The sequence below is a fragment of the Branchiostoma floridae genome, chromosome 1 (genome assembly GCF_000003815.2).
Source record: "Branchiostoma floridae strain S238N-H82 chromosome 1, Bfl_VNyyK, whole genome shotgun sequence".
NCBI lineage: Eukaryota > Metazoa > Chordata > Leptocardii > Amphioxiformes > Branchiostomatidae > Branchiostoma > Branchiostoma floridae.
Window position 1 is genome coordinate 2,437,816 of NC_049979.1, and position 26,840 is coordinate 2,464,655.

The 26,840-nt window shown below is 44.5% G+C and overlaps 1 protein-coding gene across 1 annotated transcript in view; it reads right to left on the bottom strand.

The window, feature by feature from the left end:
* Positions 1–7,788: 7,788 nt before the first annotated feature.
* The window catches only part of LOC118409628 (methionine synthase-like), a 31,498-nt gene continuing 12,446 nt past the window's right edge, over positions 7,789–26,840 (bottom strand). The window contains exons 15-31 of the mRNA XM_035810785.1: positions 26,176–26,355; positions 25,442–25,558; positions 23,681–23,821; positions 21,837–21,926; positions 21,057–21,209; positions 18,635–18,751; positions 17,852–17,952; positions 17,027–17,215; positions 16,558–16,639; positions 15,806–15,904; positions 15,555–15,627; positions 14,318–14,481; positions 13,323–13,511; positions 11,618–11,818; positions 10,934–11,035; positions 10,230–10,433; positions 7,789–9,340 (exon numbers count right to left, since the gene is read on the bottom strand). Of these exons, the coding sequence (XP_035666678.1) occupies positions 9,254–9,340; positions 10,230–10,433; positions 10,934–11,035; positions 11,618–11,818; positions 13,323–13,511; positions 14,318–14,481; positions 15,555–15,627; positions 15,806–15,904; positions 16,558–16,639; positions 17,027–17,215; positions 17,852–17,952; positions 18,635–18,751; positions 21,057–21,209; positions 21,837–21,926; positions 23,681–23,821; positions 25,442–25,558; positions 26,176–26,355 (2,289 nt within the window). The 3' untranslated portion in view covers positions 7,789–9,253. The remainder of the gene's footprint in view (positions 9,341–10,229; positions 10,434–10,933; positions 11,036–11,617; positions 11,819–13,322; positions 13,512–14,317; positions 14,482–15,554; positions 15,628–15,805; positions 15,905–16,557; positions 16,640–17,026; positions 17,216–17,851; positions 17,953–18,634; positions 18,752–21,056; positions 21,210–21,836; positions 21,927–23,680; positions 23,822–25,441; positions 25,559–26,175; positions 26,356–26,840) is intronic.

The following is a 26,840-nucleotide window of genomic DNA, read 5'->3' on the forward strand; positions in this document are numbered from 1 at the left end:
CATCATGTTACATTGCTGTGGAATTGTACTTGAATGCAAAGTGTTAACTGTTTTGAAGTATTGAACATTTCCAAGCAACATTTTCTTATCATTTTATACCAGCACGGTACACGCCAGCCATAGATCTGTTTACTTGTTCATGAATGTTAGATATTGCTTTTTGTTCATTAAAATTCCCCACAAATGTTGATAGTTGTTATGAACTATGATGGCTCTCAAGTCAGAAATGACACATTCAATACAAAATTAAAGCTGCCCAAGCACCTTGATAAAATCTATAAATAGCTAGATGTTTACATATTTAAGACATCCGCTGTCACTTGAGTCATTCGGCTCCCGTTGCTTGAGTTAATGGCCTCAGTAATCATGACGCAAACAACAGGAACTAACGGACTTATTAGCCAAAACTTTGTCTTAAATGTTTTGTTTATTGAACAATCTTAGAATTCTTTACCGCATTCGCATTTGTGGTTAGATGCGGGCTTTGGTCACAATTCTGTTGTTGTTGTTTTTTTTTCAAAGCCGAAAGAAAGCAGATACTTCCTGGAACACATGGCCGTTGCAAAACGTACCCAGTTCCTTGAGAAACTTTTCATTTTGCATTTAGCATTGATTGGCATGTTTGTAGCACTAGAAACTTTCCGTTACTGTCATGTATATGAGTGACTCTCCACTTGCTCAAGGATCTACCAAGTGTTGTGAAATTGAATGCTTTCATTCATTCAACCATTGTTGTTGTGAAATTTTGGGCAAAATATTATTTTGCAAGAAAGTGATGTCCATAGAAATTGAGCGAATTACATTGTAGAATGTAAAGTGTAAGTATGACTATATATATATAAATGGCTAGGTGTTCTTTACGTAGAAGAAGAGATGGTGATTAGCAAAATTATGACGGCAATTGAATGACTAGGTGGTCCTTATGTAGAGGTGATCACTTTTGCAGGTTTGACTGTATATCAATGGCCAGGTGGTCCTTATGTAGAGGTGGTCACTAGTACAGGTTTGACTGTATATCAATGGCCAGGTGGTCCTTATGTAGAGATGGTCACTTGTACAGGTTTGACTGTATATCAGTGGCCAGGTGGTCCTTATGTAGAGGTGGTCACTAGTACAGGTAAACCTGTATATCAATGGCCAGGTGGTCCTTATGTAGATGTGGTCACTAGTACAGGTAAACCTGTTTATCAATGGCCAGGTGATCCTTATGTAGAGGTGGTCACTAGTACAGGTAAACCTGTTTATCAATGGCCAGGTGGTCCTTATGTAGAGGTGGTCACTAGTACAGGTAAACCTGTTTATCAATGGCCAGGTGGTATTTATGTAGAGGTGGTCACTAGTACAGGTAAACCTGTTAATCTTTGGCCAGGTGGTATTTATGTAGAGGTTGTCAATATTACAGATTTGACTGTATATTAATGGCCAGGTGAGACTTACATAGAGGTTTATCTGTATCGACTCTCCTTATTATAAGACAGTTGGCATGAAAATAACAATACATATAATGTAAAAAAAAATATACATATATATACGCTATAACATGAATAGTGTTTAGGATGGTTGTATGCTGCAGTTGTGTTCTGCAAAAGTATCTTCGTAAAAAAGATTTTGACAATCAATCAGACTCTATTTGAGCATTAGATTGTTGCAGATCCATTGTAAAATGGTTTATTAAAAATTGTCATTGTTTAGAATTGATTTTAAAGTTTTGTGATTATATGTCTAGGACATTTGATGATTCAGAAATATTTTTAACACTGTTTCAACTTTATAAATATTTCCCTGGTCCTGAAAAACTTTGGAAATATTCATGGTGTGGAATCGGATACTTCTAATGGTTTCTAAATAATGATAACAGCATTCTACTATTATTTACCATGTTCTACCATTTTTTGTAAATGGTTCGGTGGGCTGGGAAGATAGCAATTCACACATCCTTGCAAAGTATGGTTGGGTGCCATGCAACAATGGCCCACCACAAAGGATCCACCAGTGCCCAGCAGTGAAATCTAAAAATAGACAGATGCAACAATAGGGCTTACTTTTATGGGGGCAATAAACTAATTTAACCATTTGGCCAGGTTTACCATTTTTTGCAAATATTTGTAAATGTGAAATAATCACAGAGAGGCGTCACAATTATTCTAAATAAAGATATTTTTGTACAGTTACTTTCAAAATGTTTCTAATATATTCAAGAAATTCAAATAAATGAGTATTTTCTTAGTCAATTTTTTGAAAATGATTTAATTATTGTGGCTCAGATATTCTTTTATTCAAAATAATTCAGACTAATTATAAATATCGCCTAAAAACCGTCATGGTGTCTTGGAATGGACTCTATTGTACAACAAATTTATTAGAAAATTGAACACAATTTACTTGTCATTATCAAACGTGTCTGATTGTATTCACATCCTTAAGTTATGTCACTAGAATTGATATTCGTTAATTCACCCCCAAGGTTTTATAAAATTTTATTTTGCAATATGATGATCATTTTGTAGAGGTCATGATTTGCATATTTATTCATTGATATTTACTATCGCGTCGCATGACGACAGTGTGTTTCTCAAAGGACCTACAGGTCCCGAATTCGAATCCTACCATGTAACTAATCTCGAGCCCTAGGGAAAAGCTCCCATTTCACTTCTTTCCCCCCTTTACTCAGGTGAAAATGATTAATACTATCTAATTTTGTAAAGTGTGCATTGGAGAATGTAATACTATATTCCACACGTCCGTTGTCTAGGCCTATGTTCATTCACCATCTTCTATATATCTACAATTCTCTGTCTTCATGTCTACCTTGCCCCCCCCCCCCCCAACGACCTGGAGGTCAAGGGACTAGGTAGGTAGGTAGGTATATAGGTATATAGGTAAACAGTATAGTAAGCGACTACTCTAATCTAATTTAAACTAGTTAAAGATGTAACTTTTTGACTTCTTTTTCTGAGACAGTGGAAGACGAAAGATCCCACTTTTTCGGTAATGCGTGGGTTTTGCGACGTTAAAAGGAAAGTAGTTTTCTTTTTGTCTGTAAACGTGGAGAATGATTAGGATAGACTTTGGTGGCTTCTTTTAAGAGCTCTTTTCTCTCTTGATCATAGAAGGGACAGTTTGAAATAGAATATGTTTCGTCTTCTACCATATCTACGTACAGTATTTACAAGTTCTTTCGTACACGGGTAGCTTCTTATATCGCCCTTTTTTTATTTCAAGGGGGTGGGCACCCCCCGACACTGCCATGCCCCGACAATGTGCCCCCTAAAATATAGGCCCTATGGAGCAGATCTCCTGTTAGGCATGAAATTCTGATATTGACCAGGGATGCTATGCATAGTATTAAAATTGGTAATCTAAGAAAATAAAAAGCATATCATAGGTTTTTGCATTAGGCCACAGCAGGTAAATTTTATGGATGACATCCTCTGCAGACTGCAAAAATAGTGCGATAGGGCGAAAAAACAAGATCGGTGTGAAAAAAAAAAGACAAGATGGCTACATTTTCAAAAATAGGCACCATAAAGTTGTGATGGATGTTGTAACAAGAATTAATTAATAAAGCTTACATGGTATGAGAGCCAATAAGGCATTCATTCCTGTATTTAAGACATGTACTGGTGTGGTAAAAGTGGCACTAGTGTGGTAGACTGGCATCACCAACAAAGTTGGTAACCACACTCATGGCTTCCATATTGGTGTCACTTTCACTATCCGATGAGTTTCATTTCTACAACTACAGTCCTGGGTACCTCGCAAGTGTCACTTCTAGAAGTACAATCATTTACCTACAACACAATAATGACAATATATCTGCTCATTTTGGTACTTTATCGTCGTGTTGACCAGCCCTACAGCAGAAAAAAATCTTGTTTTTTTCCTGAAAACAGGCGAAAATTAATGCACGCGCTGATGTCATCCATATATTTACTTGCTGTGGCCTTAGTTTGGGTTTAGGCACCGAAAACTTTCCCGATATATCGGCCGAGTACTTCCTGGTAAAGCGGCCTTATCGCCTGATTACCCAGATAATGTGCATTTTCGCATGAAGGCCGAAGAACACAGTGTTTCTACGCGACCCCCGTGGTCTGTGACGCAAGGGTAATAAAGAAGTCCGACCGAAATCTTGAAGCGTACGTAAACACTGTCACGTGAAATACAGCGAGGCATGAACTTTGCTATATGGTAGTATTGTGAGTCGACTTTCAGACCACATGTGAGAGATATGTGGTGTTCGCCCATTCATTGTATCAATACGCGTGACCTTTACAGCCGATCGTCTCGGTGAGTCGGTTGAATCAAATGTCCACATCACCCCCGCATAGTATTAGCCTGAGTACCATCCGGGTAGTAGTTCGCTCTTATTATATGTTCGCTTCTGGTAATGCAAATAAGCGACTGTATGAACTATTTAGTGTATAAAACGCCGGAGCGAACTACTTTCCGGGTGGACCCCGGCTGGCAAGGTCTCATCAATTTTTTTCTATAAAAATTAGGAGTAAAAGAACGCCGCTCAATGCACTGCAATGGGGAGAGGTTCTTTTAAGAGCCCTTAAGAGCGGCGACGCGATGAGCGACTGCCATGTGTCCCCAGCCATGCTCCTGGCCAAGGCGCTCGTGATAGGCACCCTAGTTTGGGTGATAGATGTCTCTTTCTAGCCATATGTTGCGATTATACATTCCCCTGGTTCCGAGGCCACGATGACGTCATAGGCCTGGACAGGTGAACACCCGATATCACCGCCTCAGTCGCTCAGACGGCTGCAGAGGCCGGGTCTTTCGCGCCAGGTCGACGCGGACGGCCGACGGGCATGTCTTGGTGGTAAAATTCGGCGGCACCTCCTTGGCATATAAAAAATAGGAGTAAAAGAACGCCGCTCAATGCACTGCAATGGGGAGAGGTTCTTTTAAGAGCCCTTAAGAGCGGCGACGCGATGAGCGACTGCCATGTGTCCCCAGCCATGCTCCTGGCCAAGGCGCTCGTGATAGGCACCCTAGTTTGGGTGATAGATGTCTCTTTCTAGCCATATGATGCGATTATACATTCCCCTGGTTCCGAGGCCACGATGACGTCATAGGCCTGGACAGGTGAACACCCGATATCACCGCCTCAGTCGCTCAGACGGCTGCAGAGGCCGGGTCTTTCGCGCCAGGTCGACGCGGACGGCCGACGGGCATGTCTTGGTGATAAAATTCGGCGGCACCTCCTTGGCATATAAAAAATAGGAGTAAAAGAACGCCGCTCAATGCACTGCAATGGGGAGAGGTTCTTTTAAGAGCCCTTAAGAGCGGCGACGCGATGAGCGACTGCCATGTGTCCCCAGCCATGCTCCTGGCCAAGGCGCTCGTGATAGGCACCCTAGTTTGGGTGATAGATGTCTCTTTCTAGCCATATGATGCGATTATACATTCCCCTGGTTCCGAGGCCACGATGACGTCATAGGCCTGGACAGGTGAACACCCGATATCACCGCCTCAGTCGCTCAGACGGCTGCAGAGGCCGGGTCTTTCGCGCCAGGTCGACGCGGACGGCCGACGGGCATGTCTTGGTGATAAAATTCGGCGGCACCTCCTTGGCATATAAAAAATAGGAGTAAAAGAACGCCGCTCAATGCACTGCAATGGGGAGAGGTTCTTTTAAGAGCCCTTAAGAGCGGAGACGCGATGAGCGACTGCCATGTGTCCCCAGCCATGCTCCTGGCCAAGGCGCTCGTGATAGGCACCCTAGTTTGGGTGATAGATGTCTCTTTCTAGCCATATGTTGCGATTATACATTCCCCTGGTTCCGAGGCCACGATGACGTCATAGGCCTGGACAGGTGAACACCCGATATTACCGCCTCAGTCGCTCAGACGGCTGCAGAGGCCGGGTCTTTCGCGCCAGGTCGACGCGGACGGCCGACGGGCATGTCTTGGTGGTAAAATTCGGCGGCACCTCCTTGGCATATAAAAAATAGGAGTAAAAGAACGCCGCTCAATGCACTGCAATGGGGAGAGGTTCTTTTAAGAGCCCTTAAGAGCGGCGACGCGATGAGCGACTGCCATGTGTCCCCAGCCATGCTCCTGGCCAAGGCGCTCGTGATAGGCACCCTAGTTTGGGTGATAGATGTCTCTTTCTAGCCATATGTTGCGATTATACATTCCCCTGGTTCCGAGGCCACGATGACGTCATAGGCCTGGACAGGTGAACACCCGATATCACCGCCTCAGTCGCTCAGACGGCTGCAGAGGCCGGGTCTTTCGCGCCAGGTCGACGCGGACGGCCGACGGGCATGTCTTGGTGGTAAATTCGGCGGCACCTCCTTGGCATATAAAAAATAGGAGTAAAAGAACGCCGCTCAATGCACTGCAATGGGGAGAGGTTCTTTTAAGAGCCCTTAAGAGCGGCGACGCGATGAGCGACTGCCATGTGTCCCCAGCCATGCTCCTGGCCAAGGCGCTCGTGATAGGCACCCTAGTTTGGGTGATAGATGTCTCTTTCTAGCCATATGATGCGATTATACATTCCCCTGGTTCCGAGGCCACGATGACGTCATAGGCCTGGACAGGTGAACACCCGATATCACCGCCTCAGTCGCTCAGACGGCTGCAGAGGCCGGGTCTTTCGCGCCAGGTCGACGCGGACGGCCGACGGGCATGTCTTGGTGATAAAATTCGGCGGCACCTCCTTGGCATATAAAAAATAGGAGTAAAAGAACGCCGCTCAATGCACTGCAATGGGGAGAGGTTCTTTTAAGAGCCCTTAAGAGCGGCGACGCGATGAGCGACTGCCATGTGTCCCCAGCCATGCTCCTGGCCAAGGCGCTCGTGATAGGCACCCTAGTTTGGGTGATAGATGTCTCTTTCTAGCCATATGATGCGATTATACATTCCCCTGGTTCCGAGGCCACGATGACGTCATAGGCCTGGACAGGTGAACACCCGATATCACCGCCTCAGTCGCTCAGACGGCTGCAGAGGCCGGGTCTTTCGCGCCAGGTCGACGCGGACGGCCGACGGGCATGTCTTGGTGGTAAAATTCGGCGGCACCTCCTTGGCATATAAAAAATAGGAGTAAAAGAACGCCGCTCAATGCACTGCAATGGGGAGAGGTTCTTTTAAGAGCCCTTAAGAGCGGCGACGCGATGAGCGACTGCCATGTGTCCCCAGCCATGCTCCTGGCCAAGGCGCTCGTGATAGGCACCCTAGTTTGGGTGATAGATGTCTCTTTCTAGCCATATGATGCGATTATACATTCCCCTGGTTCCGAGGCCACGATGACGTCATAGGCCTGGACAGGTGAACACCCGATATCACCGCCTCAGTCGCTCAGACGGCTGCAGAGGCCGGGTCTTTCGCGCCAGGTCGACGCGGACGGCCGACGGGCATGTCTTGGTGATAAAATTCGGCGGCACCTCCTTGGCATATAAAAAATAGGAGTAAAAGAACGCCGCTCAATGCACTGCAATGGGGAGAGGTTCTTTTAAGAGCCCTTAAGAGCGGCGACGCGATGAGCGACTGCCATGTGTCCCCAGCCATGCTCCTGGCCAAGGCGCTCGTGATAGGCACCCTAGTTTGGGTGATAGGGAGAAGTTCCCATCTCAGATTCTCTAGTCTACAACAGGGGCATGAGTTGTTAAGGGCCTATCTCACTGAGCAGGTACTCTGGAGGTACTGCGGAGGTACATTGGAGTTTGTTCATGGAGGCACCTTTGCGCTATTTCTCTTAAGTTGTAAGCAGATAAAGCAGTCTGAATATGCTTTTGGTATGGATCACTCATTGATAAAACATAACAAATATCTATTCATAGTTTCTGATCCCCCTTTTATTGCATTCACCAGAACATAAATAGTTTCAAACACATGTTTCACATGTGTATTGTTCAACACTTGACTTGCACCGAATGTACATGTAAAACCCCACCACACTGTCATTTCTGTATTCTCCAAGCAGATGTTGGGATTGAAGATTGTAATGTTTTCCTTGCTGGCCTACTTTTACAGACCTGTTGGAGAAAAACAGCCAGAAACTGTCTCAATCTTCCAACCCAACATCTGCTTGGAAATTACCATTTATGTGCCAATGCATATTCCCTTTGCTGTATAGCAGCATGTTTCTTTACAACACACAGCAAACTAACCAAATCAACAAATTCCACTTTACCCTACACTTATACATGTAGTTTCATTGCAGTCTTATTTCTATCCATTTTTTGACAAATCTTTTTCTCTTTTCATAACCAAATAAGCACATTTTACAGCTTTTCATTCAATTTTGTACACATTTCATAATTCCTCTGTATAACAGAGTGATTGAATAGAGCAAATGGCAAAGTGAAGGTGGACCTTCCAAATCCTTCATACTATCATAGACAAACAACATAAACTTTGTAATAAAAAGATGAGATGTCATGCCAGCATCCGTGAATAGTTTGGTATCATCAGGTGCCGTGGTAAGTCACTGAATGAAGAGACAATTGTTGTTTCATTCCATCAACATTAATTACTAGTTTTGGTGACGAGGTGGTCTTTGGACACATCCTCAGGATGTCACAGGACACACCGGCACAAAAAGCCTCAATACTACTAGTCGGCTCCTACAGATACAAGGCACACAAAGACACAGACCTAAAGTAAAGCACAGTATGTATGTAAATATTTAACATAGCAACACCAGATGCAGTGCAATTTGAACCAGTCAGAATTGCCCTGACCAAGGTGACAGACGGTCACTAAAACATTGGTGGAAATAATACAATGGTTTCTTCATTCATCATGCCAGCATGCAGGATTTAAACTGCTTCCACAGAGGCTACAAATGATGATCAATTGCAGCTGTTCTTCCTCCATCCATGTGCCAGGAGATCTCCTGAAGAGTCCCATGCTTGTACCCAGGGCTCTAGCCAGCGTCTGTTTTTCCGTCAATTGACGGAAATTTGCTGCGTGTGACGGAAAAATTTTTAAACCAATCCGTCAACTTTATTTGACGGACAAAAATCTGATAAAAGCTCCTACATGTAGGTGGAAGCTACAGGCTGCTTGGGGACACCGTCCACAGCCGTAAAAGCCACACACTGTTTGTTTTGCTATTGTTATGATTGTTGACAATGTGTGTCGGTGTCCTTTCGCAAACGATAATCTCATTCAAACCCATTTTTCAAGGTCTCAGTTCAGTCTCTCTAACTCCTGGAATAGTGTTTACGCGACAATGGGAATTGGCTGACGGAAAAAAATGTCGAGCTGGCTAGAACCCTGCTTGTACCAGGTGTGTGTTAGTCTGTCTCGTAGGATAGATTGGGTCCCAGCCACCTCTCCACAGTCGACACGTCCATTTTCTTTCTTCTGGCGTAATCTTCAACCTGCCGAAACAGAGAAAGGACTGATGAGGACATGGTCAACACATCTGCTTGAAGATTAAACTCGCCAAGTCTTTCATCTAGCATATGATGCCCTGAGAGGCTGCCTCAACCAGAATCTGGTTGCCCAAAGAGGCTGCCTCAAAGAATTTTGTTTCTGTCTGCATCTGTATCTGTATCTATATGGCCTGTACAACTGCCCTTCGGCGTAACACACCAGCTTCTGTATCTGTATCTATATACTATTAGCCGGTATAACTGCCCTTCGGTGTATAACACCAGCTTCTGTATCTGTATCTATATAGCCGGTATAACTGCTCTTCGGTGTAACACACCAGCTTCTGTATCTGTATCTATATAGCTAGTATAACTGCCCTTCGGCGTAACACACCAGCTTCTGTATCTGTATCTGTATAGCCGGTATAACCGCCCTTCGGCGTAACACACCAGCTTCGCAGGTACGCAGCATAGCAGCAGCTAGTTAATAACGCTGAACAACCCGTTACACCTAACTTTTGCACATCTATCTGCAAGCGTTCTATAAACCTATCAAGAGAAGATGCTTCTACTGTGCTTGGTGATAACAAATTCCACTCTACAATAATTCTGGGAATTCAAAATATTACTGTAATTCACTTTGTCTTCTCGGTACCAAACTTTCACGGTCTGAGAAAATTTAACTTGTTCTCGGAACTAAATGTTCACTGTCACAGCAAGTGCACATTTAAAAAGTCTGTGAATTATTTGTTATCAGTAATGATAAGTTCACGTTACAGTCGTCACCGTGAAAACCGTGAACATAACAGTACATTGAAAAAAATCAGGAATTACAGTAATATTGCTGAACTTGAACCAAATAGTTGCCCAATACGACTAAAAAAACAAAACTGACCTGATCCTTCCCGATCTTGCCCACGGCAAAGTATACCGCCTTGGGATGTGCGAAGTAGAGGCCGGACACGGAGGCGGCAGGGTCCATGGCGAGGGACTCCGTCAGCACGATGCCGGTGGCGTTCTGGATGTCGGCCAGCTCCCACATGGTCAGCTTCTCCGTGTGGTCGGGCTGGGAGGGGTAGCCCGGCGCTGGACGGATACCCTGGGGGTAAAGGGGAAAGGGTCCAGTTAACCTCAAAGAGGAAAATTGAAAGACATCTCGATGAAGTTTAGCTCACTAAAGAGCTATGAATCCGGCACCATGCCAAATGACTCAAGTTCCACCAATGTGGAGGGAGGGGTAGCCCGGCGCTGGACGGATACCCTGGGGGTAAAAGGGAAAGGGGTCCAGTTAACCTCAAAGAGGAAAATTGAAAGACATCTCGATGAAGTTTAGCTCACTGAAGAGCTATGAATCTAGTGTCATGCCAAAGAAATAAAGTTTGACTGACATATCCGTGAGCTCTATAGCTGAACGACTGTCTGACATTTTCTACAGCAATTATCATCTTTGAACATTTAGCTAGCTGTCTTAGTAATGCAACATTTTAACTCTTCAACCAAGAAAGCATGCTAGAGAGAGAGAGAGATAGCCAGAAAAACAGAAAAGGCAACAGAATAAGCGGGAACAATGCATCTGTGTGGAGACTGCCTCCTACCGACCTCGTATCTGACCCTGTGCAGGTCGCTGGTGTCCAGGTGCTCCTCAGGTGAGTAACCCCAGAACTCTCTCCGCACTCGCTCGTGCAGCTCCTCCGCAAATGCCTGCAGACAGCGGAGGAGAACGTTGGTGACAATGGCAAAACATACTAGGCTAAATAATAGAAAGATAGGGATGTACTATCAGATAGTACAAAATATAGTCCATCATCAACGTCGCTTGTCAGTGTGTAGCAGAGGGGCAGACACCAGTATCATTTTTCAATCTATCGCACCCACTCCCATCCGCAATCCAGCTCTGCAAGGTTATATATATATATATATGCTCCTTTGTCCTTCTCCAAATCAGTTGATTGCCCCCCCCCCCTTCCTTTTTCCTATTGGACACCCCTGGAAAGTCTTAGCCTGGGCATTCTTACAACATGATCTTGCTCTATGCAGGAATATGGAAAGTCTCAGTCTGGTGTCGTCCCACGGGACAGAACTAGCTTGAGATGTGCCATCAGACTGGCATCTGAAGTTCATGCACGGCTAACCAAGACATGGACTTTGGCAAACATATGATAAACTGGATAGTGTGTGAGTGTACCATGGGCAGTAAAACTCCTCATGGCATTAACACAGACTTATTTAATATTAGTGTGCATGCAAATGTGTAGAACGGTAACACATAAAAAAACTCCGCACCTCTGCCAGCCTGTCTGCCAGGGCCTTCACCATGATGATGTTGTAGTCGTCGAACTCGGCCTTGAACTTCTGGCACATGTCTTCCGCCCCGAACACCGACACGGCAAACAGCCCGCAGTAGTCTCGCACGCCGGCCTCCTTGGGCGCCACGCAGTCCGAGAGGCACAGGTAAGGGTCAGTAACGCCTGGCTCCTTCTCAGCCTGGGCAGGGACATTGGAGAATGTTTGAAACAAAAGCACATGATAGACATTCTCCTACGCAGAGGGACCACAGTCGTGTCGAAACTTCTTGTGGTCAGCTCTGCTATCTGACGCACTCAGACTGTTCCTTGCCACCCTGCTTATGGATATTAATGAGCTTACCCTTATATGGGCAGTCAGCCGTTGGGGATCGGGCGTAGGAGGATGGTGTTATGTAAGACGTAAGATTATTTATTGATAGCTTCCCAGCGGCCTTTGAGATGGCTTGCGTAAACAGAAAGCCCAAGAAATGCCTATTCTCTGATCGGCTGACAGCTGGTTTGTGGCGACCATAGTAACCGCTTATGATATGCCATGAGATAGCAGGGCCCCAACAGGCGTTGGCCATTGGGGACTGGGCGTAGGAGGATGATGATAGAATGACCCACAAGTTTGGCAGGATCTTGACATATAAGTGGATTTAAAGAATGATTGCATCTTTAATTATTTGCTTGATACTTTGCTTTCTTTAAGACAAATGAGTCTGATAATTTAGAACATATAACATGGCCAGTGTTATGCCGGGCAGCATGCTGTCTTCCTGTCATTAACATTAAAGATCATCGAGTGAAAATGTTTGTTTGTTTGTTTGTTTGTGGAACATGAACCCACCTGTTGCCTAATCCCACTGAATGTTTGTTTGTTTGTTTGTTTGTTTGTTTGTTTGAAAAAGACAAACCAGTCTGCTCCCTGAGTCCATAGAATGTTTGTTTGTTTGTTTGTTTGTTTGTTCGAAGAAGAAAACAAACCCACCTGCTGCCTGAGCCCATAGAATGTTTGTTTGTTTGTTTGTTTGTTTGAAGACAAACCCACCTGCTGCCTGAGCCCATAGAATGTTTGTTTGTTTGTTTGTTTGAAGACAAACCCACCTGCTGCCTGAGCCCATAGAAGGTTGCGAGCGGGATGCCCTCTCACGGCATGCTGTACTTGGTTGTGTTTGTTTGTTTGTTTGTTTGTTTGAAGAAGAAAACAAACCCACCTGCTGCCTGAGCCCGTAGAATGTTTGTTTGTTTGTTTGAAGAAGAAAACAAACCCACCTTTTGCCTGAGCCCATTGAATGTTTGTTTGTTTGCTTGCTTGTTTGTTTGTTTATTTGTCTGTTTGAAGAAGACAAACCCACCTGCTGCCTGAGCCCGTAGAATGTTTGTTTGTTTGTTTGTTTGAAGAGGAAAACAAACCCACCTGTTGCCTGAGCCCATTGAATGTTTGTTTGTTTGCTTGCTTGTTTGTTTGAAGACAAACCCACCTGCTGTCTGAGCCCGTAGAAGGTTGCGAGCGGGATGCTGTACTTGGTTTTGTTTGTTTGTTTGTTTGTTTGAAGAAGAAAACAAACCCACCTGCTGCCTGAGCCCGTAGAATGTTTGTTTGTTTGTTTGTTTGAAGAAGAAAACAAACCCACCTGCTGCCTGAGCCCGTAGAATGTTTGTTTGTTTGTTTGTTTGTTTGAAGAAGAAAACAAACCCACCTGCTGTCTGAGCCCGTAGAAGGTTGCGAGCGGGATGCCCTCCCGCGGCATGCTGTCCTCCCGGAACACCTGGACGTCGTCCCCGACGCTGCAGGCCGGCCAGAACCCGAGCAGCCCGCGCGCCGTCAGCAGCTTCTCCTCCATGATCCTCTTCAGCATGGCCTGAGCCTCATCAAACACCTTCCTGGCCTCTCCGCCTGCAGGGAGGGGAAACACAGACATCAATGGACCAACCTGTAAACGCTGGTGTGGTAACCCTAAGGGTGATTATGCTGGCTATACAGTTACAGATACAGATACAGATACAGAGGCTGATGCGTTACGCTGAAGGGCAGTTATACCGGCTATATAGATACAGATACAAAGGCTGATGCGTTACGCTGAAGGGCAGTTATACTGGCTATACAGATACAGATACAGAAGCTGGTGTGTTACGCTGAAGGGCAGTTATACTGGCTATACAGATACAGATACAGAAGCTGGTGTGTTACGCTGAAGGGCAGTTATACTGGCTATACAGATACAGAATCTGGTGTGTTACGTCAAACAGCGGTTATACCAGCTATATAGATACAGATACAGAAGCTGGTGTGTTACCCTGAAGGGCAGTTATACTGGCTATACAGATACAGATACAGAAGCTGATGTGTTATGCCTTAGAGCAGTTATACCGATTTTAAAGATACAGAAGCTTGTGTGTTACACAGTGTGGTTATACCAGATTTTAGATACAGATACAGAAGCTGGTGTGTCATGCCGAAGGGTGGTTATCATACCGGACTTACAGATACAGAAGCTGGTGTTTTATTATGCCAAAGGGCGGTTGTACCCACTATATGCAGATACAGAAGCTGGTGTGTTATGCCGAAGGGCAGATTTATCGGCAAAACAGATTCAGATACAGAAGCTGCTGTGTTATTCTAATGACAGTCATACCATCTATACAGATACAGGTTAACTGTTAGGGTACTTCTACACTTCTTTAAGAAAGTAAGCTCCTTACCGACTGTCTTGTCCTTGAAGATCTTGGGGTAGCCCCTGTTGGGGTACTTCCCTCTGAGCTGCCAGACGTCGAAGAAGGGTTTCCAGTCGATGTAGTCGACCAGGCGGCCCAGGTCGTAGTCATCGAACACCAGCGTGCCTGTGAAGCTGGGACGCACTGGACAACACAACAGTCATTTAATTTATTTATTTATTTATTTATTTGGATTCTCCACAATGGAGGGTATGGCGGAACAGGTGTCAAAAGACACCTTTTTGAAGTCGCCATACCTTAAACAAAACAATGATACATCAAATCATAATATACATAAAATACAAGAACAGATATCATAATCAATGTAACGTTCAAATCAAGATAAATAAACTTAACAACACACATACATTATTGAGTCCAAATCTATGAAATTGATATACATGTAGTCATAATATAAGGCAAAATTATTGTGGCCTTGTGGCAATGCAAGAGGCGCAACAGCATGCTAGTGACCATGTGCAAGCCTGCTCTAGCTTGAAGTTTTGTCGGAATCGGTTTTGCATATTCATTAATATTCATTTACGAAGTTCTCCACCGCAACACTGTAAATACATCTAAGTTCACAGGAATTTAAGTTTGCGGTAGCAGGAAAAAGGACTGTTTGTGGTGGTTTTAAGTTCGTGGTAGCACCATGCACTGTTGTCTCTTACTGCCATGGATAAATGTGCGCAGTGGTTTTGAATTCGCGGTAAAGTGGCCACCGCGAAAACCACGAACATAAAACCACCGCAAACATTTCTGCATTTACAGTAGAAAGTATGGTGGAACAGGTGTTACTTGTCAATGGACACCTTTTCAAAGCCGCCATACAGAAATCATAACAAAGCAATACATCAAGTAATCAAATGATACACATTCAATTTGATACAATATAAGAAGGAAATAAATAAATGTAAATCAACATAAAACTCTTAGAGTAAAGCAAGTTAGCAACGTACAAACGTTATTGAATCAAATCTACTGAATAGTCATAACATACAGTAGGATTCAGGGTTAATTACTTTTACATGGTAATTTTGATTTGATTATATGGATGACATCTGTGTGCATATCAATTTTCGACCATTTCCGCAACTGCAAAATGATTAAGTATATCCTTTAGATTGCACATTATTACATCAACTGTTCAAATCCTTAATAGGTTAATAGAGTGTGAAATACAGGATATCTGTAAGAAAATTTGCAAGACAAATTACCTGCTTCATATGAGGCCCATCGCACCTCAAGTTTCCGGGTTCTCGCCTTTTCAATAGCCAGGTATTTCCGGTCCTGGAAAAAAAAACGTTTTGATGTGCGGTCAAAGATCACCCTTGGCATGAACTTTACTAGCTTACCTTCACTAGAAATGTAACATTGGCAAGCAAATCCAGGTTTACCTTAATAGGTTCCAACCTAACAAACGTAGCAAAAAAATAGGTTTCCCTTCCATGAAGATAAAAATAACTACCTTGAGAGAGTCGTAGTGTTCTTCCCTTATTTCTTCATACTCCTCAGCAACATCTTCAGTTAGGTCCTCTTTTTGGTCTTCATCCATCAGCGCTGAACACTGAGAAAATAGAAGGGGTCAATGACTAGGAGTGCCACCTATTGAGATATGCTGGTATTACGGTAGAATGTATTACAGGTATTAGTGGCTTCTTGAAGACAAAGTTTAACACCGACTAAGTGAAAGATGTAAAAAAATATGATAAGCAAAATTTACATGCAGACCCATTACACTCCCTAACAATATCCACTGAGTCACAATTTAGTGGCCTTGACTCAGAGATATGACTAAGGTCAGCTTGCAATGATTTTCGTCTATTTAACTCCAAAGACAGGGATGACATTCTTTCTGACAGGAGGCTGGGTGCTTGCTCACCTACAAATCAAAACAGCATTCTACCGCCCCCCCCCCCCCCAATAAAGTTTTTTTTCACATTTCATTCTGCATCAAATTTTCTGCCTTCAAACCTTCAAAACAGGTCTGTCTCCAGCTTTGAATTTTTTTCCGTCCCACACATTGTTTGGGAGTACATGATCATGTTCATTCTGGTTGTCATTTTAAGCTTTTCCATCTATTTCATGTAATGAACTTCAGCTTTTAGGACAAAAAGGGCAAATTTTTGTCTGTCCCGACAAGCAAGTTTCCCAGGACAGAGGGATGGGTCCTGGAGACAGCCCGGCTGCAAAATCCAACTCGGCCCGTTCTGAACCTACCACGACGACACTCTTGGAGGCATCCAGCACGTGGATGACAGGCTCCTTGTAGCGTGGCGCAATCTTCACTGCAGTGTGGGTTCTGTAGGCATAGAGGTGGACACTCATTTTGTAACTACATGTATACAGTGCTGGAAATAATTTTTTTTCAGCCAGGTTGTCCAGGCAGCAAACTGAGTAAAAGCCATATTTTCCTTGATACCCAGCATGCTAAGTATTCTCTTTTATAGTAGATCAATATTAAAAATCTGCACATACACTGCATATCAAAAAGATTTAAACACAGATAACCTGGTAATACCATGCAAATTTCTACTGTGCCCTACACAATCAAGTCATCAGGATCAGCATTACATAATCAGTCGTATTTTCTTATTTCTTGACACGTTTGATTAAGGGCACCCCCCTCCAACACATACATTGTACGTAAGCTCGCATCACAGTGTAATCCATACGTCACATGACCTACTTTGAAGTGGTGGCTCCACCAATCAGCAGCGGGAGTTTCAGCCCCACCCTCTGCATCTCCTTGGCGACGAAGATCATCTCGTCCAGCGAGGGGGTGATGAGACCCGACAGCCCGACGATGTCAGCATTCTCCTCAACAGCCGTCTTCAAGATCTTCTCGCAGGGGGTCATGACCCCAAGGTCGATGACCCTGAGGTAAAAAAAAAATATTGGGTTTGATTTTTTGAAGGTGGACGGACGGTGACTGTACCAAGCAGCACTATTTGGTCCAGGGACGGAGGGCCAAACAAGGAGAAAGTTCACTGTGACATATATTTTGAATTCATTTATTTTTTGCGGGGACTAATATTTGTGGGGAGGCAAAAGCAGGGTTGGACAAGTCCACTGGCCCAATTGTCAGGATTGGCAGGTGAGTGAAAGCGCTGATTGGGCAAGCTCAACTCCTACTCCACTGGCCTGATCGTTCTCAAGTATGATTTTCCCATGACTGAGATTTGGATTTACTTGAATGTTATTTTTCTTTGGCATAAAACATTGGTCATTACAGGAAATTGAGCCAATACTAAAAGAATTCCATTGCTGAAAAAAGTTGTTTGGGGCATGTAAAATACTTACCCGATAGTGAATTTTAGAAAACTTGTTAAACCCTGAAAGAGGAGGTTTCCCTGGTGTTTTACGTGTAAGTGTGCCGTTGAAACAGTTAGCGTCATGATTTTGAGGAGGACCAGCGACCACAATAAGAAAATAAATTAGATTAAAATAAAAATTACCACTGCAAACATTTCAAGATTCACAGTACTGTTACAGTAGTGACAAGTGTTCTAACCTGTAGTTGTTGCAGCCCAGCACGACGCCGACGATGTTCTTCCCGATGTCATGGACGTCTCCCTTCACGGTTGCCAGGACGATGGTGCCGGCGTACTTGGCCTTCAGAAGAGAACATGTCAGTGTATATATACTAAACTGTGACTTCGGGATGCGTAACATTTGGCATGCCTGTGCAGAGGCTTAGGTACCAGGCTTTTAGCCAGGCATGCAAAAAAAAAAAAAAAACAAACAAACATGCGTCAAATCTGGATGCGCACTAGATGCCCTTACACAAGGGAGCAGATCCTCTGACAAGCATGAAATTCTGATTGACCAGGGATTCCACTAAGTCATCTGTGGTCACAGTCTTATACTGTGACCTGTCACATTCTTATACTGTGACCTCTCTGACAGTAATTTCGCCCCTTAGGATACCTTAGAATGCATCATTTTAACTTAAAGTTCTCCAAAACTCTGCACCATGGAAGTTGGATGCCCACTGACCCCCCCTACAATAGTGGCACCTATATCACTTACTGCAACTCACCAACTGAATAAATTTGGACCACCTATAATAAAATCCTAGCTAAAAGCCTGTTAGGTACAGGTACCTAAATCTGTTCAAACAAACACTCAGAAGCTTGATCCCCATACACTGTTTCTGAGAAATACAATTATTCAACACTCAAAACAAAGCAAGAATATTCAAAGGAGCCAACCAGATCTAGACTTGGATGTACACTTCTGGTGACTATACACCAATCTAAGTGTTGAGAGCAATGACACAGAAACGCATCCTTACGTTCTCATCCCAGGTGCCTTCTGCCATCATCTGTTCCTTCATCTGTGCCTTCTCCTCCTCCATGTAAGGGATCAGGTAGGCTACGGCTTTCTTCATCACACGGGCGGATTTTATCACCTGGGGGATGGGGAGGAATAACATGTAAGGTAAGGGATCAGGTACGGCTTTCTTCATCACACGGGCAGATTTTATCACCTGGGGGATGGGGAGGAATAACATGTAAGGGATCAGGTACAGCTTTCTTCATCACACGGGCAGATTTTATCACCTGGGGGATGGGGAGGAACAACATGTAAGGGATCAGGTACGGCTTTCTTCATCACACGGGCAGATTTTATCACCTGGGGGATGGGGAGGAACAACATGTAAGGGATCAGGATTTTATCACCTGGGGGTGGGGAGGAATAACATGTAAGGGATCGGGTATTTATCACCTGAGGGGTGGGGAGGAACAACATGTAAGGGATCAGGTATTTATCACCTGAGGGGTGGGGAGGAACAACATGTAAGGGATCAGGTATTTATCACCTGAGGGGTGGGGAGGAACAACATGTAAGGGATCAGGTATTTATCACCTGGGGGATGGGGAGGAACAACATGTAAGGGATCAGGTATTTATCACCTGGGGGATGGGGAGGAACAACATGTAAGGGATCAGGTATTTATCACCTGGGGGTGGGGAGGAACAACATGTAAGGGATCAGGTATTTATCACCTGGGGGATGGGGAGGAACAACATGTAAGGGATCAGGTATTTATCACCTGGGGGATGGGGAGGAACAACATGTAAGGGATCAGGTATTTATCACCTGGGGGATGGGTTGGAATAACATGTAAGGGATCAGGTATTTATCACCTGGGGGATGGGGAGGAACAACATGTAAGGTAAGGGATCAGGTACGGCTTTCTTCATCACACGGGCGGATTTTATCACCTGGGGGATGGGGAGGAACAACATGTAAGGTAAGGGATCAGGTACGGCTTTCTTCATCACACGGGCGGATTTTATCACCTGTGGGGTGGGGAGGAATAACATGTAAGGTAAGGGATCAGGTACAGCTTTCTTCATCACACGGGCAGATTTTATCACCTGGGGGGTGGGGAGGAATAACATGTAAGGGATCAGGTACGGCTTTCTTCATCACACGGGCGGATTTTATCAACTGGGGGATGGGGAGGAACAACATGTAAGGGATCAGGTACGGCTTTCTTCATCACACAGGCAGATTTTATCACCTGGGGGATGGGGAGGAACAACATGTAAGGGATCAGGTACGGCTTTCTTCATCACACGGGCGGATTTTATCACCTGGGGGATGGGGAGGAATAACATGTAAGGGATCAGGATTTTATCACCTGGGGGATGGGGAGGACTAACATGTAAGGGATCAGGTACAGCTTTCTTCATCACACGGGCAGATTTTATCACCTGGGGGATGGGAGGAATAACATGTAAGGGATCAGGTACAGCTTTCTTCATCACACGGGCAGATTTTATCACCTGGGGGATGGGGAGGAAGAACATGTAAGGGATCAGGATTTTATCACCTGGGGGATGGGGAGGAACAACATGTAAGGGATCAGGTACGGCTTTCTTCATCACACGGGCAGATTTTACCACCTGGGGGTGGGGAAGAACAACATGTAAGGGATCAGGTAGGCAATGGCTTTCTTCATCACACGGGCAGATTTTATCACCTGGGGGATGGGGAGGAACAACATGTAAGGTAAGGGATCAGGTACGGCTTTCTTCATCACACGGGCGGATTTTATCACCTGGGGGATGGGGAAGAATAACATGAACCATCAGCCGTCACCAGACAAGGAATCTCCAAGACAAGATCTATCAGGTTGATAACGAGACAGAGTACAGAGTCAGCGTTTTGAAAGCTTTCCAATCACGTCAAAATAAGTATGGTGGTTACGTCGATGAAGGTTAAACATCCAGGTAATAAGATATGCCAAAAAGCAATTACTCACTGATGAAAACTGGTGGATGCCAGTTGAAACGTCTGACCGTTTCCAAAATCATATACAGTTGCTTGAGTAATTCTTTTTTGGCAAGTATGGTGATTCTTCACTTGAACTCTACCTTGCGTCAGACACTGTTGATGAATACAATCCTGTACAGTCCAACCTACATGTTTATGCAAGTGACCACCTCTATTGTACATATGGTTCATTTGGCCATTGATATACTGGCATTGAATTTCTCTCGAATCGGTGTTTTGGTCAATATTGAAAACTTTTGAAACTTGAAAACCAATTGAAGTATAATTAGAAATTCACTTACAAAGTTCACCATTAAAAATTGACCTGATGAAATGCTTATGGGCAACCTTCTGTTTGGCTGTGGCTGCCCTCTACATGGACAGCCTGGCCTTAAAAAGTATTTCCAACTCTGTAACCACGAGGTACCAACCTGGGGTAGAAACATCTTGCCAGCGCCGAACAGGTCTCCCACAATACTCATCCCCTTCATGAGGGGCCCTTCAATCACGTTCAGGGGGCGGGGGTATAGCTCCATGTTGGCCCTCGCCTCTTCAGTGTCCTCCACTACGTACTTGTCTATTCCCTGCAGGGAACAGCATTGGATCAATTAATAAGTCAATCAATCAACTAATCAATCAATCAATCACATTCAGGGGGCATCTCTCAGAGTTGGCCCTCGCCTCTTCGGTGTCCTCCACTATACCCTTGTCTATACTTGTCTATACCCTGCAAGAAACGATAGCATTGGATCGATCAATCAATCAATCACATTCTGGGGATAGGAATTTATAATCCTCAGAAATATTCAGTCTACTTCCTGCATTTTGAGGGAAAAATTATCAAAATAAAGCCAATGTTTTTTGCCGGTGCATAGCACCGGCTTTGAATCGACAGAAACGGTTCGTTCGTTTTGATGGATCGGTCAATTTAACCAAACCCTTCTAATAGCCCTTCTATACAACTGATTGTGTAATTGAGTCAGCGTGGCCGACCGGTCTAAGGTGCTGGGTGCAGATAGCAATTTGCTTCTGCAGCCGTGGATCGTGGGTTCGAACCCCACTTGTTACAATTTTTTTTTCTTTGTTAGACAAATGACAAATCACAGGACAAGAGATAGAAAATAATTATGCACAAGGGATGCAAATCACAGCATACGGGCCCCAATGCTCAACTGTGCCGTGTGTGTAGGGAAGGTAGTCGTTGTATTTACCTTGACTAATGAATGCTCCAATCTCTCCTCCACTGTCCGACTTCTCCACTCTTCTGACTCCTGCTCCTTCTTAGCACCTTTCCCATGGACCTGAAACAAAGTACACGTCTCGTCAGCTTCCTTTAAACAGTCTTAGGCACGATCTAGATACAGTTTTTCCCGATATCGGCGAGTCTACAACCTCTCGCCGACAGCTTTTTTTCAGTGTCTAGATGGATCTGCAATATCGCCATAAAGATATCGGGAAAATTTCTCCCGCAAGGTCCGGACCATTCGCCCGATAGCTTAGCAGGGGTCCCCGATAGCTTACCAGGGGTCCCCGACAGCTTCCGCGCGCGTGTAGATGTGTCCCGACTTCGGGAGGGCTCATTAGCATATAACGCGGGCTCATAAGGCTATATAGCTGTTTATGACTGCAAGCGCCACGGGTGTCCCACACCCGGGACCCAACGTTCCAGATCCCTCCGGACATCTCCACAGATATCGGCAAAAACTGTGAATAGATTGGGCCTTACTGTTACATGTAGATTTGGGTATCTTATTAGGGTGATACATGTAGTTTACATGTGATGGAAAATATCAATAAGAAACAAAATTTTAAACTTTACATTGCAACACAAGTTTGGATAGTGCAACAGTGAAGCTTTGAGACAATTTGGATGAGGTTAAATCTTAAATTAGATATTTTCAAGTATGGCAAAGCCATGGAGCCCCGCTGCTGTACATTGTGTTTTTTCTTATAGTTATGTTGATTTGATTAATATGTGAATGTCATCCGCATAGATTTTCACCCCCACCCCCCGCCAACAAAAGTTTTAGACCATGATGTAAATTGTACAATAACAGCTGCAACATGTGCAAGCTTATGACGTAATATACTCAGATGAATATAAAAAAACAGATTTTAATGAATAGAATGCCAAAATCAACAAAGAAGATGTGAAATAACAATGAAGAATCTATTGTATTGTATGGTATACCATATATACTCTGTATGGGTCCAGCCTTCCTGACAACATTTCATAATTATGAAGGCAACAACTTCTTTTGGCCAAACATTATTCTCACACTTTATCAAATTTTGGGGTACCCAGAGGATGTCATCCATACAATAAAAGCAATACGTCCTAACAATTTGGGGGTAAAATTCCCTCAAACTTTTTGGAAGTCCCAACTTATCTGAAGTGTTGGTTAGTTGAAGTTTAGATTATACAGTAGCTGTGCTCACCTGTGCATAGGCGAGCAAGGCCAAATCTTGAATTAGATATTGTCAAGTATGGCAAAGCCATGAACTTGTTTCAACTTATCTGAAGTGTTGGTTAGTTGAAGTTTAGTTTATACAGTAGCCAGGCTTTTAGCCAGGCATGCGTCAACGCGTCATCTGGACGCACTTTTCTTAGAATAACAAGAAATTTGATGCCCCTGGACGCCCCATACTGGGGAGAAAATCCTCTGACAAGCATGAAATTCTGATTGACCAGGGATGCTACCAGGTCATCTGTGGTCAGTCTTCTACTGTGACATCTGTAATAGTATTTTTGCCTCTTGGGATACCTTAGAATGCACTGTTTTAACTTAAAATCATCAAAAACTCTGTACCATGTAAGGTGGATGCCCCCAGACCCCCCTAATCTCGAACCAGATCCACGGTGCGTAATGTAAAGTATCAAACTCCGGTGCCCGTTTGACTCCCTTAGCCGGCTATACTCCCTGGCCAGCTTTGATACTATCTTATGGCACCGTAGGATCTGCTTGGAGATTAAGACCCCCCTACAATAGTCACTTACAGCAACACACCAATAAGTTTGGACTCCCTATTATAAAATCCTAGTAGCTGTGCTCACCTGTGCGTAGGCCAGCATCTTCTCTGTGGCCTCGGGGTCTTTGTTCCAGATGAGATCCTCACACAGCTTCAGCAGTTCCTCGCTGATGTCATCGTACAGGGGCAGGTTTCCTGCATTCACAATGCCCATATCCATTCCAGCCTGGGGGGAAGGGAAAGGTTAACCGTTAAGGTTTCCTGCGTTCACGATGCCCATGTCCATTCCAGCCTGGGGGGAAGAGAAATGTTAACCGTTAAGGTTTCCTGCGTTCACAATGCCCATGTCCATTCCAGCCAGGGGGGAAGAGAAATGTTAACCGTTAAGGTTTCCTGCGTTCACGATGCCCATGTCCATTCCAGCCAGGGGGGAAGAGAAAGGTTAACCGTTAAGGTTTCCTGCGTTCACGATGCCCATGTCCATTCCAGCCTGGGGGGAAGGGGAAATGTTAACCGTTAAGGTTTCCTGCGTTCACGATGCCCATGTCCATTCCAGCCTGGGGGGGAGGGAGAGGTTAACCGTTAAGGTTTCCTGCGTTCACGATGCCCATGTCCATTCAAGCCTGGGGGAAGGGAAAAGTTAACCGTTAAGGTTTCCTGCGTTCACGATGCCCGTGTCCATTCCAGCCTGGGGGGAAGGGGAAATGTTAACCGTTAAGGTTTCCTGCATTCACGATGCCCATGTCCATTCCAGCCTGGGGGTAGGGGAAGCATAAGGTGAAGCAGTCCTCCTCAACTGAGGTAAAGTCTGACATTTTTTGTTGATGAAGGTTAGACATCCAGGTAATAAGATACACCAAACAGCATTTACTCACAAGCAACTGGATATGATTTTGGAAAATCAACATGCCCTCACAGTGTGCACAGTTGCTATGTTTATCATAATTTTTTTCGGTGGCTTCAGAGTCCAAAATCATATCCAGTTGCTTGAGTAAATACTATTTGGTGCTTAATATTGTTCAGTACATGACAATGTACGTATAGTAGAGGTGGCTTTGCTGATGCTCATGTTTTCAGGCAAGTACACCAGTTCACCCCTGTAAGTGAAGAAGAAGTGTGTTGAATTTAATCTTTTACATGCACATGTTTGAAGCTTCAGCATACCAGGGCCACCAGCTATACATCACCATTGAAAATTAATAACACATGCAGCCCCTCACACAATGTCAGAGCTGCATGGGACTGATAAAGGCTATGATTCATGTGTATCTTGATGGCAAAGCAGAGAAACAGACAATGCATTGTCCTCTCAAATTAACACAGGTACAGATGCCGGCTTGGGTCAACACAGATACAGATTCGGCCGTTATCATTGGTGTGTACATACATGTACCTCGATGGCTACAGCTACAGGCCATGATATCTGAGTACCTTGATTGCATGGTAGAGAAAAACGCTCTGCATGCCCTCTTGGATTAACACAGATGCAAGCTTTAGTGACACACAATACAAAAAGTACAGTGATTTTCGACTAAATATACAGATACAGATATATGCTATGCTAGGTGCGTACCTTGATGGCGTGGTAGAGAAAAATGCTGTGCATGGCCACTCGGACCAACATAGATACAGATACATGCTATGCTAGGTGCGTACCTTGATGGCGTGGTAGAGAAAAACGCTGTGCATGGCGTCTCGGATCAACACAGATACAGATACAGCCTAGGGTTGGTGCGTACCTTGATAAACGCTGTGCATGGCCACTCGGACCAACACAGATACAGATACAGGCTATGATAGGTGCGTACCTTGATGTCTACAGCTACAGGCTATGCTAGGTGCGTACCTTGATGGCATGGTAGAGAAAAACGCTGTGCATGGCCTCTCGTATCCGCTCCATGCCTCGGAAGGAGAAGGACAGGTTGGACAGGCCTCCGCTCACCCGGCAGCCAGGAAGGGTTTTCTGTCAACGGCATCGTGAAAATAAATCTTTAACTGTTTGTGACAAAATATACTGAACACCACATAATAGTAATTTGTATCAGAAGTGAAGGACGTCATATGCATCAGAGTTACTGTAGCAGGGTTGTAGCCAGCACCCATCCTTCCGTGGATTTTTGGAATTTTGCAGCTGGGGACAGAAAAAATTTTTGCCCATTCCGTCCTCTGTGAGCAAAATTTATCCCTCAAAATGCAGGAAATAGCGTTTCAGAGGGTCTAGATTTCAAAATTTTCCTTGGGAGCATGCCCCCAAACCCCCCTAGCAACGCTGCACCAAAGCCATTCAAAAACCGAGGGGACGGAAAATGATTTCTGGCTGGCTGCAACCCTGTACTGTAGTGTTAACTGCAGAAAGTGTTCTGACAAGTTTTCTAACCAATGCTTTGGTCAATATAATTTCCCTGCAAGTCATCTTTCTTGTGCTTAGATCAAATCAAGCAACTGAGAAACTGACTCTCAGAATTTGGCAGAAATGTTAAATTTGTCAGCTTTCCCAAAGTCAGGGACATCTTCTGACAAGTTTTAAGCAGATCTTAGTTCAAAAGATCCCATGGAAGTCAGCTGTCCACAATCCCGTACCTTGATGATTTTCGTTGCTTCGATGAAGTTAATGGCGTACTCGTTGTGTTCCTCCATGCCCGTTGCTATGGTGAGGATGTTGGGGTCAAAGATGATGTCACAGGGGTTGAACCCGACCTTGTCCACAAGCAGCCGGTACGACCTTGTGCAGATTTGAACCTTGTGCTCGACATCTGTAGCCTGGGGACAAAGGTCATGGTTATAGTACAAAGGTGTGTGATCAAGAAAAAAATACTTTCGTACACAGTAAGGAAGCCAGTAACAGTGTGAAAAAGCACGACCAAGCAGTTACTGAGTTATGTTATGTCCTGAATATATGAAGAAGACATTTGTAGACATTGCCATTGGCAGGATCGGCCAATCTAGTGGATCAACACCATCCACCTGGGCATGCGCCTGGACCCCCCCTAGGAACCTTAGACACTTAGAGAGGATTGATAATTGATGGGACAGAAAATGATTTCAGGCTGGCTACAACCCTGCTCAGGACTCCACCAATGAAGGCCTGACTTGTCCCGTCTCGTCGAATGCCATGACGACCTTCGGCCACGGGAGATTGTTTCACACCTATTTGTCAAACCCCTTTTCACCACATCTTACTCTTCTATGACCTGGGTGTGAATTTCTTTTTCACCCCCCTTCATCTGCATAGAAACAATGGCAAC